Here is a 13,980-nt window from a genome sequence, read left to right on the forward strand (position 1 = left end):
CAGGGCTGAGCGATGGATATTCTGACAAGTCGTCAGCAGTGGCCGTCACTCCCAGGCATTAGCTTCTCAGGGCTGGAGAGACACAACACTCTGCATTCCTTCCTCTTAAAGGTCACCGCAAGCAAGACCACTAAGTCCCAGCCAAACCCCCCACTGTTTGTGTTTTTCCCCGAGAATGACAAATCCATGCTGACCTTTGGGTACAAAATGCCACTCTCAAGCTGCCCGCAAACCTCGTCTCTGGCCAAAGCTTTGCACTGCCACGAACTAAGGTGACAGAGATGGCTAGGCACAGCGGGCGCTTCCTGCTTTGCTGCACTCACTGGGCTTTAATACTCATTCATTGTCCTGGTAACCTGCTCTTCCTGCAACTGGAGCACAGGGTGGCTAACGTAAATTGAATCAAGTGAAGCAGCCCAACAGTAAGACACAATTAAAACCACAAACCCACAAGTCTTAATAGGGTGCAACTGACACAATTATCTCTAGCGCCACCGAAAAAACATTTTTCTCCAAACCGCAAGTCTGGACAAATAAAGATGTATTTAGCCTTTACCTACAGGTTTCTCCTGCAGGGTTATTTGATGTTATTGTTAAGCGACCAGGCTGGGGGAGGGGGAGTTCTGTGAGCACAGGCACCACCACCAAGAATGCCCCGTCTCCTGTGACTGGCCCACTCGCCACTCCAGACCAGGGAGATGATGAGCAGCGGGGTTTGATCTGCAGAACGTTGTTCTCTGCAGAGGCGAGCAAGCAGCAAAAAGCCTAATACAGAATCCCGCTAAACCCAGGAGCAAAGAGTTTGTCTTGCTCTGAATGCCAGGTGAGAAACAGTCACAAGTTGGAGAGCTGCAGCTCACAGGAAAAGCCTTCCACAAAAGCCACGTACATTTTCATGGAGGAATCGGGTCTGCACTTTTTGGACACACACTGCCCAACTTGCGATTAAACATTCCCACTGCAACAGGGTCATCCTTAAATGATTCAGGACTTTGGAAAATCCTTACAAACAAGTCGTGTGTGTGTGTGTGTGTGTCTGTGTGTGTGTGTGTGTGTGTGTTTAGCCTGCCTGCTCATTTGCAGTCCTTTTGCCATGGCACTTCTGTGCCTAGCAGACCAAGCTCTAAGACAGGTACAGTTTCATTTGGTGTGGGATGTGGGGGGGAAAGGGGATAATACTTCTGGGGAGGGACATGCCGTGCTCCTACTGGGGTCCTTTGTCCACCTTTGGTCCCCATCCTGCACTCAACTCTCACCTGTGGCTCCTAGCAGCTGTCAGCATGTGTCTGCGCCTTCAGAGAAACACTGCGCTCTCTGCAGCCTTGAATTACTATTCCCAGTCTCACCTGCTCCCAAGACGTGGTCTGCTTTTTCTTCTTCTGCTTTTCCCAGACTGGGTTCCTCCCCTGCCAAGACTGACCTCTGCAACATCAATCCTATCAGCACAGCTCACGCCCCCTCTAGCCCAAGGTCCCCCCGCTGGCTTTGAGGCCGAGGGACAATGCCACAGCATGCTGCTCTAAGCATGCATGCCTGGCTTCAGTCTCTCATGAGAATCCCAATTGCGCTGTGAGTGGTAATACACAGAGAGGGGCAGCGGCAGGAAACCAGAACTGCAGAGAGGGGCACTGACAGCAGAGCCTGGCTCATCCACCCCAGAAAGGATATCGGTGTTGTCGTGGCCAAGCAACCCGAGGAGGGAGTGGACAGCGTTGAGCTCCACCAGCAGGTGGTACAGATCCGGCATGGTCGCGATGACGTGCATCTCCTGGATGATGTCGTTGAGATCCAGCTCGGACTCCATAAACCTGCAGGAGGAAGCAGGGCAAAGTTCAGCAGGGCCAGCAAAGGTCCATGGCCCACCGGCCAGCTAAGTGCCCCCTGGGGCAGATATGGCTGCCGCCATCTCACTGCCTATAGGAAACCCCAAAGAAAAGAAGGAAACAAGAAGGGGATGAGGGAAGGCCGACCTGTTGTGTGTCTAGTCCAGCATCCTTCGATGCACCTCTTCCCCTACGGCTTAATAAGGTAAAGGTAAAGGTACCCCTGCCCGTACGGGCCAGTCTTGCCAGACTCTAGGGTTGTGCGCTCATCTCACTCTAGAGGCCGGGAGCCAGCGCTGTCCGCAGACACTTCCGGGTCACGTGGCCAGCACGACGAAGCTGCTCTGGCGAACCGGCACCAGAGCAGCACACGGAAACGCCGTTTACCTTCCCGCTATAAAGTGGTACCTATTTATCTACTTGCTCTTAAGGGTGCTTTCGAACTGCTAGGTGGGCAGGAGCTGGGACCGAACGACGGGAGCTCACCCCGCCGCGGGGATTCGAACCGCCGACCATGCGATCGGCAAGTCCTAGGCACTGAGGTTTTACCCACAGCGCCACCCGCGTCCCTCCCTACGGCTTAATACATGCTTAATAAATAGGCAGCATTCTGCAGCCCTGGACTAGCCAACGTGGGGCAAATTTCCTTTGGGGGCTCATGTACAGAGATGCACACCAAGTTCCCAACTGCTCAGACTTTATTCAGGAATGCATTACAGGGCAGAATCCAAAGAGAGCTCTCATTAGAATGCAAACTATATAGGCAAGATGTGTGTCCCCTTGGCTGTTTCATCTTCTCCTCAAACACCTTCTGCCAGGCCCATTGCCCCATCGCTCAGCCAACCACAGTCCTTAGGAACACTTACTCAACCCGGTGTTTTTATTACTGTACGTATCAGAACCCTCCTTGTACCTTATTTGGAACTGTTTTTTCACTCTAGCATTTAGCTGTTAGGTTACTCCTTAACTGGCTCTTACTGGTTTTGTGGTCAGACCATACTCTTGCACATTAGAACTTGGCCTCATTGATAACTGGTTTTGCTGGTGCTTTTCTCCTCCATGTTCTTCCGAAGCTTCTTGGCTTTCCTTATCTCCCTCTCAACCTTCACCCATTTTCCTGACCCTTGCCTTCCCTCATTTCCCTAGACCTAACCCTGCTCAGACTTACATTCTAGACTGTAAGCAGCTGAATGCTGCTGTCACCGAGACAGTGACAAGTGGAGCCAGATGTATGCCAGGTGCCCACACGGCCACCATCTCGCCTGCGGGAGTTCCCTTCCTATCAAGGCCAAAGACACTCCCCAAATCCCAAACCCAGCAGATCCTGTTTATGCAGACCCTGGAATCCTCCCCCCCCCACAGCCACCAGACTACCTTGTGGGCTCTTCTGTGTTCCAGCAATCCCCAAAATTTAATTTATAACTCTGTCATTTAGAAGAGAAAGCATGCAAGAAGGATCCAGGCATTTTGTGAAATTGAAAGCTACAGGACTGTGGCGAAGACCTGATCAGCCAAAACTGCGCACATCAGCATAACTGCCCATATCAGGGCACCAAGTGCCAAGGCGCTGAATAGAGAACGCTGCTGCTGCTGCTGACGACTGATCAGTAAGTTACATGCAGTGCACGTTCTATTAACTTCAATTGGAAAGTAAAGGAGACAGGGCGCAGAACTTCTCAAAGGCCATTTCAATATTGCAAAAAGCAAAGCAGAGTTTGGAGGAAGATTTTGCTGGGTTTTCATTTTGCCGGGACCCAGAAAAAACGTTATGTTGTTCTTTCACAAGACTGCATACTTAGAGCTGTAAAAACACCCACCAAAAATGATGGCACATATTCAGCTCATCCTGGGCATTCCTAAGAGTGTGGCTTCAGATGTAAATTAATTATACAAATTCCAAATGCATCCAGTTTATACCATGGGGTTGGGAACTGGCAATCCGAACGGCTCAGCCCAGCTCTTTTGTGTGGATGCCGGCAGGTCCAACACTTTGGGCTATTATGATATTGATCCGCAGGAGATGTTTGTGCACAAACAAGAGGAAGGACCCTCCTCTCACTGCATGTTTTCAGAACTGCCTTCTACCACAAACAGGACTGTGAAGTCCAAGCCTGCTATTTTGGGGACACTGACTGCCTTGGAGAGTGTCCAGTTAAAATGTGATTATTTTTCCATGCAGTATTTTAACAACATTTTTTTAAAAAACACCATCCATCTTCCCCGTGTGCTTTGGTGCCATTATACTTGCCAAACAAAAAGTCCTGTTTGAAATTCAGAAAGTAAGGCTTGCAAACACACTGCTGGCAGAGACTAAATTTGAACCAGATACAATATTGTGATTCTGCCCACGGAGCAAAGGGGGGTTTCGTTTTGTTTTTCCACACTGCCTTTAACTCGCCCACTGGGACCCTATCAATTCAGTCCAAGGCATTCTGCTAAGCAGCTTTTTCTCCACACTTGAAGGAAACTCTGCCCTCCAGAAAGGCTCAGGGTGCCCTGGGGGATCCGGCATGGATCGACTGCTTGCAATTCACCAGCTGGGAGGAACAGCCGAAGCAGGGAGCTGCAGCTCAGCCTCAGCACACCCGCCTGATGCTCTCAGGGGACACAAACACGGCCTGATGGGCCGCCAGAGATCTGGATTCTCACTGGGCTCTGGAACTGAGAAAGAGCAAGTGCCAGCAGAGGCTAGGCAGGGTAGCAGACAGCCAAGATAACCGGCAGGGCTGATGAACGGTGACAGCAGCTGTGGGAAGGGAGAGCTATCAATGCAAGAGCCCCGAAGAAGGGAAAACAGTTTGTGGTCCGTAAGAAACTGCCACTTAAAAAGGTCTGCAGCAGAGTGGCAAAACCTATTCCTGCCACAGAATGGAGAGCTCCTCCTTCCTTCACCCCAAAGCTCCCTGAGTGCAGCGTCCAATGGCTTTCATGAACCAACAGCCAGCTGCAGCTGGAAGTGCCATTCAGGCGACCTGGCAAGTCCTGAGTACATTCTTTAAAAATGATGGGAACCTGGTACAGGTGAGCAGGCAGGCCTGCACCTGGCAGTGTGATGGCCTGGGAATCCGATTCAGAGGCTGAACCGGAGGAATCCCAGCCTGCACAGGAGTCCCCGCCTCCAGGGCCGGCTGAGTTGGGGCAGGGCCTTGATTCTGAAGCGCCTGCACCTGTGCCGGATCCTCAGGAGCAGACACCAGATGAATCCACTCTGGCTCCGGAGGCGATTGAGGACCCATTGCCTACAGGTGAGTCTCCCCCTGGGTCCAGTAACCCTTCAGCCTCTCCTGAGCTGCAGAGGCTCAGGGCAGAGAGGCGGAGGGAACTGGTTTCTCCCAGGAGGAGTGCTCGCCTTAAGGCCAGGAGAGGCGGGTCACCTGGGGGCTGGGACTGTCCCTGGCCTCAGAGAAGATAAAGGCCAGTCAGCCCGGTCCCAGGTTGCAGGAGCAACTTCGTTGAAGAGCTGTTTCGGCCAGCATCCAGTCCTGTTTCCCCCAGAGTTCCTGTCCTTGCCCGGCTTCCCGCTGTGGACCCCACTTCACCCGAGGAGGACTGTCTGACGATCCTCAACTCAGGTCATGGACCTCGCCCCACGGTAACCTCCCCCCTGGACCAGCACAGGCAGACAACAAAAGTCATCCTAGGCTGAGCTTACGAGGAGTGCAGCAGGCTTGTCAGAGGCTAGAGTGGAGATGCAGGGTGCAAAAAGACATGGACCCTGGAGCACAGGAGATGCTGGGGTATCTAAGGGGTAAGAGGCCGAGCTGCAAAGCAGGAAATCCCAGATTCAAATCTCACCTCTGCTATGTCACTAGGTAGGTGGCCTTGGGGAAACTGCTCTTGCAGCCTCGGTTTCCCCATCTGTAATATGGGGGTGATAATAATTGACTTGCCATTTAAGGTTGTTTTAGGATTACAAGAAGATGTTGAGTAGGCAGAGATCTTTGAACGCTCAGAAACCCTACATAAATTCTTTAAAGGGGAAATAAAAGAATAATTGACTGAGAGGGGATGGGCAGGGAGAAAACTGAGCTGTAAGCAAGCATGAGATCAAAAGCGTTCAAGGAGGAAGAAGGAGCAAGCTGGTTTTCGGTACCCAATCCACTGGATTCAAATTACATACAGGAAAGGAGATTCAGACTAAACCACAGGAAGAAATTCCTGATTGTAAGAGCTGTTCCAACAGTGGAACGGACTCCCTCAGAAGGTGGTGGGTCCTCCTTCCTTGGAGGTTTTTAAGCAGAGGTTGTACAGCCATCTGTCTAACTACGAATACCTCAAAATGAAGCCATAGTATTTTGCCCCGATACTCAGCCGGTTTCTATACTAGCTCATGCCACTTTCTGCCTTATATAGCTTTCTTAAATGCTACTTGAGCTTCAGTGAAGCCCCTCCTGCTACTTTCAAACGCTGTTTCTGAGCTATATCTGGCATGATGAGAATGTAAAGCAAAGCACATCCCTCTGGTCAGGTCTGTTTTCTTGACACCAAGCGACAGCAGGGCAGAGCCTCGCTGTACAGATTTGCACTGAATAACAGCTTGCCAGATCATGTGCAAGAACAGAAGCTGACCTATCGAATTCACAAGCCACTGGATCCGCGAGAAATTGCTGAGAGCTTTGTTTCTGAACCAAGGAGCTGCCTGACTTTGAAGGCTTATTTCCAAAGTATAAAGAGGTCTCAGTTAAAAGCCTGTGAGTGCCCGGCTCTCATTCTGCAAAATAGGTTTCTCTGCATTAAAAAACAACAAAGATTTATCCACCAGCTGAAGTCTCTCTCGGCCGGACCTTTTGTTAACAGGGAACTCGAGTTAGTAACCTGAGTATGTTGGACGAAGCAAAAAAAAAAAAAAAGCCAAATCATTCCAAGACTTACTTCTCTGGGTTATCAGGGAACTTGATCCGAAGTTCCTGGTTCTTGTAAGATCTCTTCTCAAAAGTGAGGATCATCTTCTTCACGGAACTTTCATCCAGAGGTTCCTCCTGGCCAAACACACAAATTAACTCATTGTATGAGACTGCATGATTTCCTCGGCTCTCACAACCCAGCAGCTGTGAACTGGTTCTAAGTTGCGCAGTCTCCCCACCTGCCCACCCCCACCTCCCTTTACGACCCTTACACAGGAGCAAGCTTGCTAAATGTCTCTCCTCAACCCCCAAGCCTCGTTCTGTCCCCCGCCAAACCTTCAACAGAAAGGGCAGCCCTCCATGAGTGTTTAGATCCCCCAGGCTTGTTAACTGCTACACAAATAGAGTGGAATCAGCTCCCAAGCCCCATGGAATATCTTGCTCCTGCTGTGGGGGGCGGGGGGAGAAGAGGAGAGGAAGAAGTACACTTGTGGGTCCAGAAGGAAGGGGTGCAACTCAAATCTTATCTCCTCCACATAAGCACAAAACGCTGTTCAACCGTAGAGGAAATTCAGCATCCGCAAAAAAAAAGTGGGTATTTACTAAGCCGAAAACTGAAGGGCACAAATTCCTGCATTGGGGTTCCTTCCAACTCTACAGTTCTGTATTTCTACAAAATAATCCTGTCCAGCTATCAGGGAAATTCTTCCCATGCTGCAGACCACAAACCATTGTACACTGAATTCACGTGCCTTTGCTTTCCAGAGAAAGAGGAGCAGAGGGGCAGCACAGCCTCCTCATGAGAAAAGTACCTCTTCCTCTTCCTCCTCGCCCTTCTCAATGATATGAAGGACCTTCTTCCTCTCGTCCTCCGTCTCCTCCGTCACAGGTGCCTCCTCTTCCCGGTGACGACCACGCTCCCGCGCACCGCCCTGCTTGTGCCGCACTTTGAGATCATCTTCTTCATCTTCACGAGGCCGTTTTGTCCCTCTGTTTGGCTGTGGACAGGGGAAAAATATATATATAATGATCCAAGAGAACCCACTTCCATCCCTTTCCCTCACACAGGCAAAAGTAATAAAAATAAATGGTTATTTCTTTTAAGGGTTGCTCTCGACACATTGGCACGCTTTATGAAGTCCAGATACATACAAGAGTTCCTCCCTCTAGTAAGCAGGCACCCAGATTTCTTAATGTTTACTTCACGTTTAAATGTATTTATACATTGCTGCAATGTCATCACAATCAATTTTATAAATGTATGTGAACATTTGTAGCAGTAATTTAAAAAGTAACCAACAAAAGCACCAGCTACAGCTCCAATCCTACCATACAGGTAGAATTGCTGGGATTGGGGAATCAAGTGGAACTGAGACACAAAGCTCTCCCCACACTTGTTCAGAATCTTCCATCGGGATGTAGGGCAAGTCGAGTTGCCCGGGCAATCCAGCTACAAAGGATGAAGCTGCTGAACAGGCCAGAGACCATCTTTGCTGTGCGTCTCACAGGACCTCCTGGCTCACGGTGCCCAGAGACTCTTGGGGTGGGGTTTCCTTCAGGGGTTTTTGGCTGGGGTCAAGATTTAATTTTGGAGGTTGAGGAAAATAAGTATCAGAAACTGTATGTGTTTTCTCTACTTCTCTGTTTAGTTTCGAATATGCTTTTTTGTGTTGTTTTTATTTTGTTTATTTTTTTGTTTTTGTTTGTTGTGTGTTTTTCGAAAATACCAATAAATATTTAAAAAAAAAAAAAGATTTAATTTTGGAGGTGCTTACCTTTTGCTGCTATTGGTACTGATTTCTTGCATCTCTATTGTTAGGCCTTAACATGACATATGGAGATTGTGTCTTTTTACTGAGCGCTTACTGAGACACTTTATTTACTGCTTATGATTACTTTCGCTGTATTTTTGTAATTATGTATTTTTTTTACGCTGAGTGTGGTTTAACTATGGAAAGGCAGTGCACAAACAAACAAGGATGATGATGAAATGCTGATCCCACTCTCTCCTCCACTCTCACATGAGCTGCCCTTGCACTAGACCATGAGTAGGCAAACTAAGGCCTTGGGGCCGGATCTGGCCCAATTGCCTTCTAAATCCGGCCCACGGATGGTCCGGAAATCAGTGTGTTTTTACATGAGTAGAATGTGTGCTTTTATTTAAAATGCATCTCTGGGTTACTTGTGGGGCATGGGAATTCGTTAATATATTTTTTTCCTTCAAAATATAGTCCAGGCCCCCACAAGGTCTGAGGGACGGTGGACCGGCCCCCGGCTGAAAAGGTTTGCTGACCCCTGCACTAGACCCTTTCAGTGGCAGGGACTGGCATGAAGCAGAGCCGATCAAGGCACATACATTGCAGCTGCAGGGGAGAAAACACCCCACATTCGGTCCCAGAAACCACAGCTGTTTGGAATTGCTGTGGGGGAAGCACTGTTTGCAACCCAGCACTGCCTTTGTGATTAGAGACGCTCTTGGCCTACAAGGAAAACTGACGCGGTTCATTTTACGGTGCCCAAAAAAGGAGGTGTGCCAAGACTGGAGGTGCACATTAGTCTAGTGTTACAAAGCAAACCTGGCATTTGCCTTGGAATGAGAAAAAGAGGGGAAGGGTCCAGCTGGAGAGCAAAAGGTCTTGGGGGCGGGAGGAGAGGCTTAGCAGCAAAAATAGGAAGGTGTAGGAAAGGTCAAGCAAGCACCTCCTGCTGCCAGTTAAATGCCCCTCTTTCCCTGCATGCACTTTACTTGGGCAAACAGAAGTCTGGAAATAAGCACTTAATGGAAGCAACATGTAATTCCGCCTTCACTCGGCTCCACTTAAGGGGCGAAAAAACATTCTGGCAGGAAAGATGCCCTGCTAAGCTCGGTTTCCTTGAGAAGGAACGGCTCTCGCACCCAGCTTGAAACTGCAAGTTGAAAGTTCTGAAATGGCTACAAGCGTTTGCTTTCGACTCTGCCTATCAAGGCAGCGTGCAATCTAAGGCTGCCGGTTCTTGTTTTTCTCCCTCCATTTTTTTTAATTAAAAAGCAATGAGACTGCAGCCGTAATGAGGGGCTAGGGGAGCACACCGTTTGGTTGGACGCAAAGTAATGTACCATAGAAGAGGGCTACATCACCAGAACAATTGCTAAATTAAAACTCCACTACAAAGCCAACTCCATTTCCTCCGAGTCTGCAATCGATGTCATTATCGGCAGTTACGATCTGCTTCGACCTCAATTGGGGAAGGCGGGGGGGGGGGGAGAAATCTCCTCTAATATGCAGTAACGGAGTCATTAGGATAAATTATGAAAGTGCCTCGAGTGTAATTATTAATGCTGCCAACCCACTGGCACCCGAACGTCACTGGATTCCTAGACAAAAACTATGATGCGCAGATCCCAAGGCGCATGGGAGGAGTCTTCCACTTCGAAGAACGCTATGACAACCTTCCCCAGCCTGGTGCCCTCCAGATGTTTTGACCTACAACTACCATCACACTCAGCATCATACAGCCGTGCCGGTTGGGAGTGATGTGGGTGGCAGTGATGGAAGTTGCAATCTGAAACTTCTGGACGGCACCAGGTCAAGGAAGTATCAAATGATCACCAACAGGAAGCCAAACCATGTCCAAGTAAAACAGCCATCGATACTGCAACAGGGAGATGAGTGATCAGGTCACCAAAACTGTCTCAAAGAACAAACCTTCCATATTCAAGGGCAATACACCTCTGAATGCCAGGGAATGTTGGGGAGAAACAAGAGGGGAAAGATGCTGATTCTCTGTCCTGCCCCCCCCCCGGGCCTCCCAAAAGCACCCGGCTGGTTGCTATGAGAGACCATGTGGGGGACAGACTTTGGGATCCTCCTTTTCATATCCTCGAAAAGAGAAGGAAGAGCGCTTTCATCCTGACCACCAGGCTGAGGTTCTTCCAGAAACCCATTCCACAGATTGTTCCTCGCCCCCTGCAAGAAGTTCCATACATTTCTAATTAATAAACTTTTAAAGCACCCAGCATGCTATTAGAGACGGGCAATTTTGTGAGGGCCTGGGACATCCACCCAATTTTTCAGCTGGGGAGCGGGTGTCCAGGAAAGGGTTGTGCTGTCCTAGCCACAGCATCAACACAGAACTTATCTATACATATTGTGGCATTTCAATGGCTTTTTGAAAAAGGAGGCTCTTTGGAAGGCTCGCAAATGCTTCTCTGGCTGATCTGCTGCAGCTGCAACTTGCTGCAGGTGACCAGACAAGGGCCTGTTGACAGCAGCACTGGCTCCCCGAATCAGTTCTTTTCGGAGAAGTCCGCCTTCCCTAGCTCCTTCCAGTGGAAGAGTGAATTGAGGAGCTTAGCTCTAGTGACTGGCAGGCCTTCATCAGCAACTTGGTGTGATTGGAAATGGAGAATAAGAAGCCGGGGGGGGGGGGGAGAGAGGGAGAAGAATCTGGAAATGAATTAATAAAGTCTGCTTAATAAAAGCAAAGTGCCTGCTTTGCATGGTGCAAAAGCAAAATAACCTTGTTACCGTGGAGCTCAGAAATCATTTGTTAAAAGAAATGTGAAATGAATCTTTCGAAGTGAAAGGGCTCCCTTTGTGCGTGGATCTCCGCCGGTTGAATGTAGCTGGAAAGAGCCATCAAGAAGAACTACCTATTAGCTGTCAATTTAGAGAGACTTCAGGAAGCGAGCCTCAAATCTCCAGCGATATCTTTCCAACCTCTTAATCTTTTTCCTAACACCTGTGTTAAGCCAGCCTGCCTTCAATCCTGCTTTTCTCTAGTGCATCTCAAAAGCAATAAGCAGTGTCAGGTAGAGCAAGAGCTAAACACTCCCCCCCACCACCCTTTCGTTTTAGGAAATTAAGCTGCCTTGCAGAGGAAAATTCATGGGCATTTCTAAAGGGTACATTTCATTCTAGCTAACAAGTGAGCACAGAGAAAAGAAATTGCATGCATATAGCTCTGCATGGAGAGATTAGGATCCTCACTGCCATAAACTCCAAAGGGACGAACCTGCTCATTCTCCATAATGGGGGCAGGCTGGCGCAAAGAAAGTGGGCCAAAAGTCTGCAAGTGCCCCGGGGCCTGCAATGGCTCCCCACTGCCCCATAAGCACAATTCAAGATAATACAGTGGGGGGGGGGGAAGTATTTGATCCCCTGCTAAATTTGCCCATTTGCCCTCTGACAAAGAAATGACCAGTCCATAATTTTAATGGTAGGTTTATTGTAGCTGTGAGAGACAGAATAACAGCAGGAAAACACCCAGAAACCCAGAAGACAAAGGTCAGAGACTGATGTGACCTTGCCTGCCCATGTACTAGTTGTACACTGGGTGAAGCATTATAATGCCCTTTATGTGGGGCAGACTGGAAATGGCAGCTGGTCCAAGATACAGCTCTGCCAGGATACTGGCCAGGGCATTTCGCAATGCAGGTTCTCCACTTTGACACACTGCGTTTACCGTGGCAACTATTCCACTGTCTTCTGACCAGCACAGCAAGCCCAAAGTATCCAAGAAACCTTGGAGCTACAGAAGAAGGTGAGACAGTCAGCTGGAAAAAGTGGTCCCTCATTACACCATCTTCCCATTTGTTCCGTTTTGGAAAGCAACGCAAGGAGGCATAACAAGGGAGCAAATGCAGGTGCAGAGGGAGCAAACTGCCCCCCTCCCCAGGCCACAGAGACGCAGGAGCAGCTCCCTTTGGTACACCCAGCACTGCTTGGAAGTTCTGCTTTGGCCATCTGGGCCATAATGGAGACAATACAGTAAGCAGACTGGCAGAGTTGGAGAGGAGCAGCACCAGAATTCCTACAGATCAGACACTCCACATCAAAGTCTGTCAAGACAGCTTGTCCTGTTGCCTCCGGAGACATGAGAAAGCAGAGAAGCATCCACTTTGCAGAATGTGAAACAGATTAAAGAACCAGGCGACTCTCAAGATTTCCCTGCCTGGCATTTTGCTGAAGGGGTGTGTGTGTGAGTATGTGTGCTCCATTCTTGTTTTATTTGCCAAGACAGCAAAAAGAGAGCTTTTGACAGCAGCCCTCTCAACAAATGCCTTCGGCTGCAGGAGCCACCGGATCCTATTCCAGCACCGCTCATTTCCAGTGGGGAAAAACACACAGTTGCAAGCTGGCCCTTTTACAGGTTAGGAGGGTGAGCCTCAACTAAGCTGAATGTTTCTCATATTCGCTATATAACCCACAGACTAGAACTGTTCATGAGAGCCCACAGCTGATGGAAATGTTAAAAAAAATGTTGATGTTTAGGAAATGAGCTAGACCACTGCTGCCAGGATGAACACAGACAATAGGAAATTAAAATACAGAGCAGATCTATGGATTCCTGACATACTAAAGTAGGAACTGCAACAAAATATTGCGGCTAATAATCCTGCAGGACACTCCCGGCTGTAACTCTGTCAAGGTCTCGAGCTGGTTAGTTCACACCCGTCCCCAGTCGTCCATTTTTATCTTCTAGCCAGCACTCAATGCTCTGCGGCTTCTGGAGACCACTGAGCATGCTCAGTCCTCCATGGGATTTTTTGTTTATGATTCCTATTAATTAAATGTATACAGTTACACACACACACACCCTTCATCCAAAGATCGCAAGGTGGCAGGTTTACAGTATAAAACACAAAATGCGTAACGTAACAACAACCCGCCTCCCACGGATACATTTAAAAGGCTATAGATTGTTTCATTGGTCAAAGGTCTAGAAGAGGAACGTTTTTTCCTGGCACCTAACAATATGCAGTGCAGGCACCAGGTAAGCCTCCCTGGGAAGAGCATCCCACCAGTGGGGAGCCACTACAGACAAGGCCCATCCTCATGTCACCCGTCGTCCAGACCTCTCATGGAGGAAGAACACAAGGAAGGGCCCCAGATGAGGATCAAAGGGTTGGGGTAAATGGGGGGGGTCCTTGAGGTACTGCAGTCCGTTTATAGGTCAACATTTTGTTCTTCGTGGGGGTGCCCTTGTTTATATCTCTGCATCCCCTGGGGTTCACCCTACCATTCTGAAATCTCCCTATTTTTTCCCTGTGGTTCCACTGGGCCTCCAAGTCCATCAACACATGAACACAAAGTCTGCTATTCGAGGGAAGGAAAACTGAATAAAAAATCAGTTCTGGCATGTTTTAGAACTTTGCAACTTCAGGCAAAGCAAGTGGCTGAGCTTTCCACTACCCAGGCCCCTCTCCTCATCTCCTGGGTGGCTCTTTGAGGAGTGAGCCAGGGCAGAACTCTCCCAAGGAATCCCACTAGAAAATGGCCTCTCAACTGTGGGAAACACGGGAAGGCTGTGAGGGAAGGGACTTGCAAGAA

General features: G+C 49.0%; 1 protein-coding gene across 1 annotated transcript in view; it reads right to left on the minus strand.

Moving 5' to 3' along the window:
* Positions 1–13,980, minus strand: part of CTNNBL1 (catenin beta like 1) — a 92,746-nt gene that overhangs the window by 66,028 nt on the left and 12,738 nt on the right. Inside the window, exons 2-4 of the mRNA XM_083618744.1 lie at positions 7,480–7,665; positions 6,696–6,802; positions 1,667–1,808 (exon numbers count right to left, since the gene is read on the minus strand). Of these exons, the coding sequence (XP_083474870.1) occupies positions 1,667–1,808; positions 6,696–6,802; positions 7,480–7,665 (435 nt within the window). The remainder of the gene's footprint in view (positions 1–1,666; positions 1,809–6,695; positions 6,803–7,479; positions 7,666–13,980) is intronic.

The sequence above is a fragment of the Podarcis filfolensis genome, assembly GCF_964270895.1.
Source record: "Podarcis filfolensis genome assembly, chromosome: 6".
Classification (NCBI taxonomy): Eukaryota; Metazoa; Chordata; class Lepidosauria; order Squamata; family Lacertidae; genus Podarcis; species Podarcis filfolensis.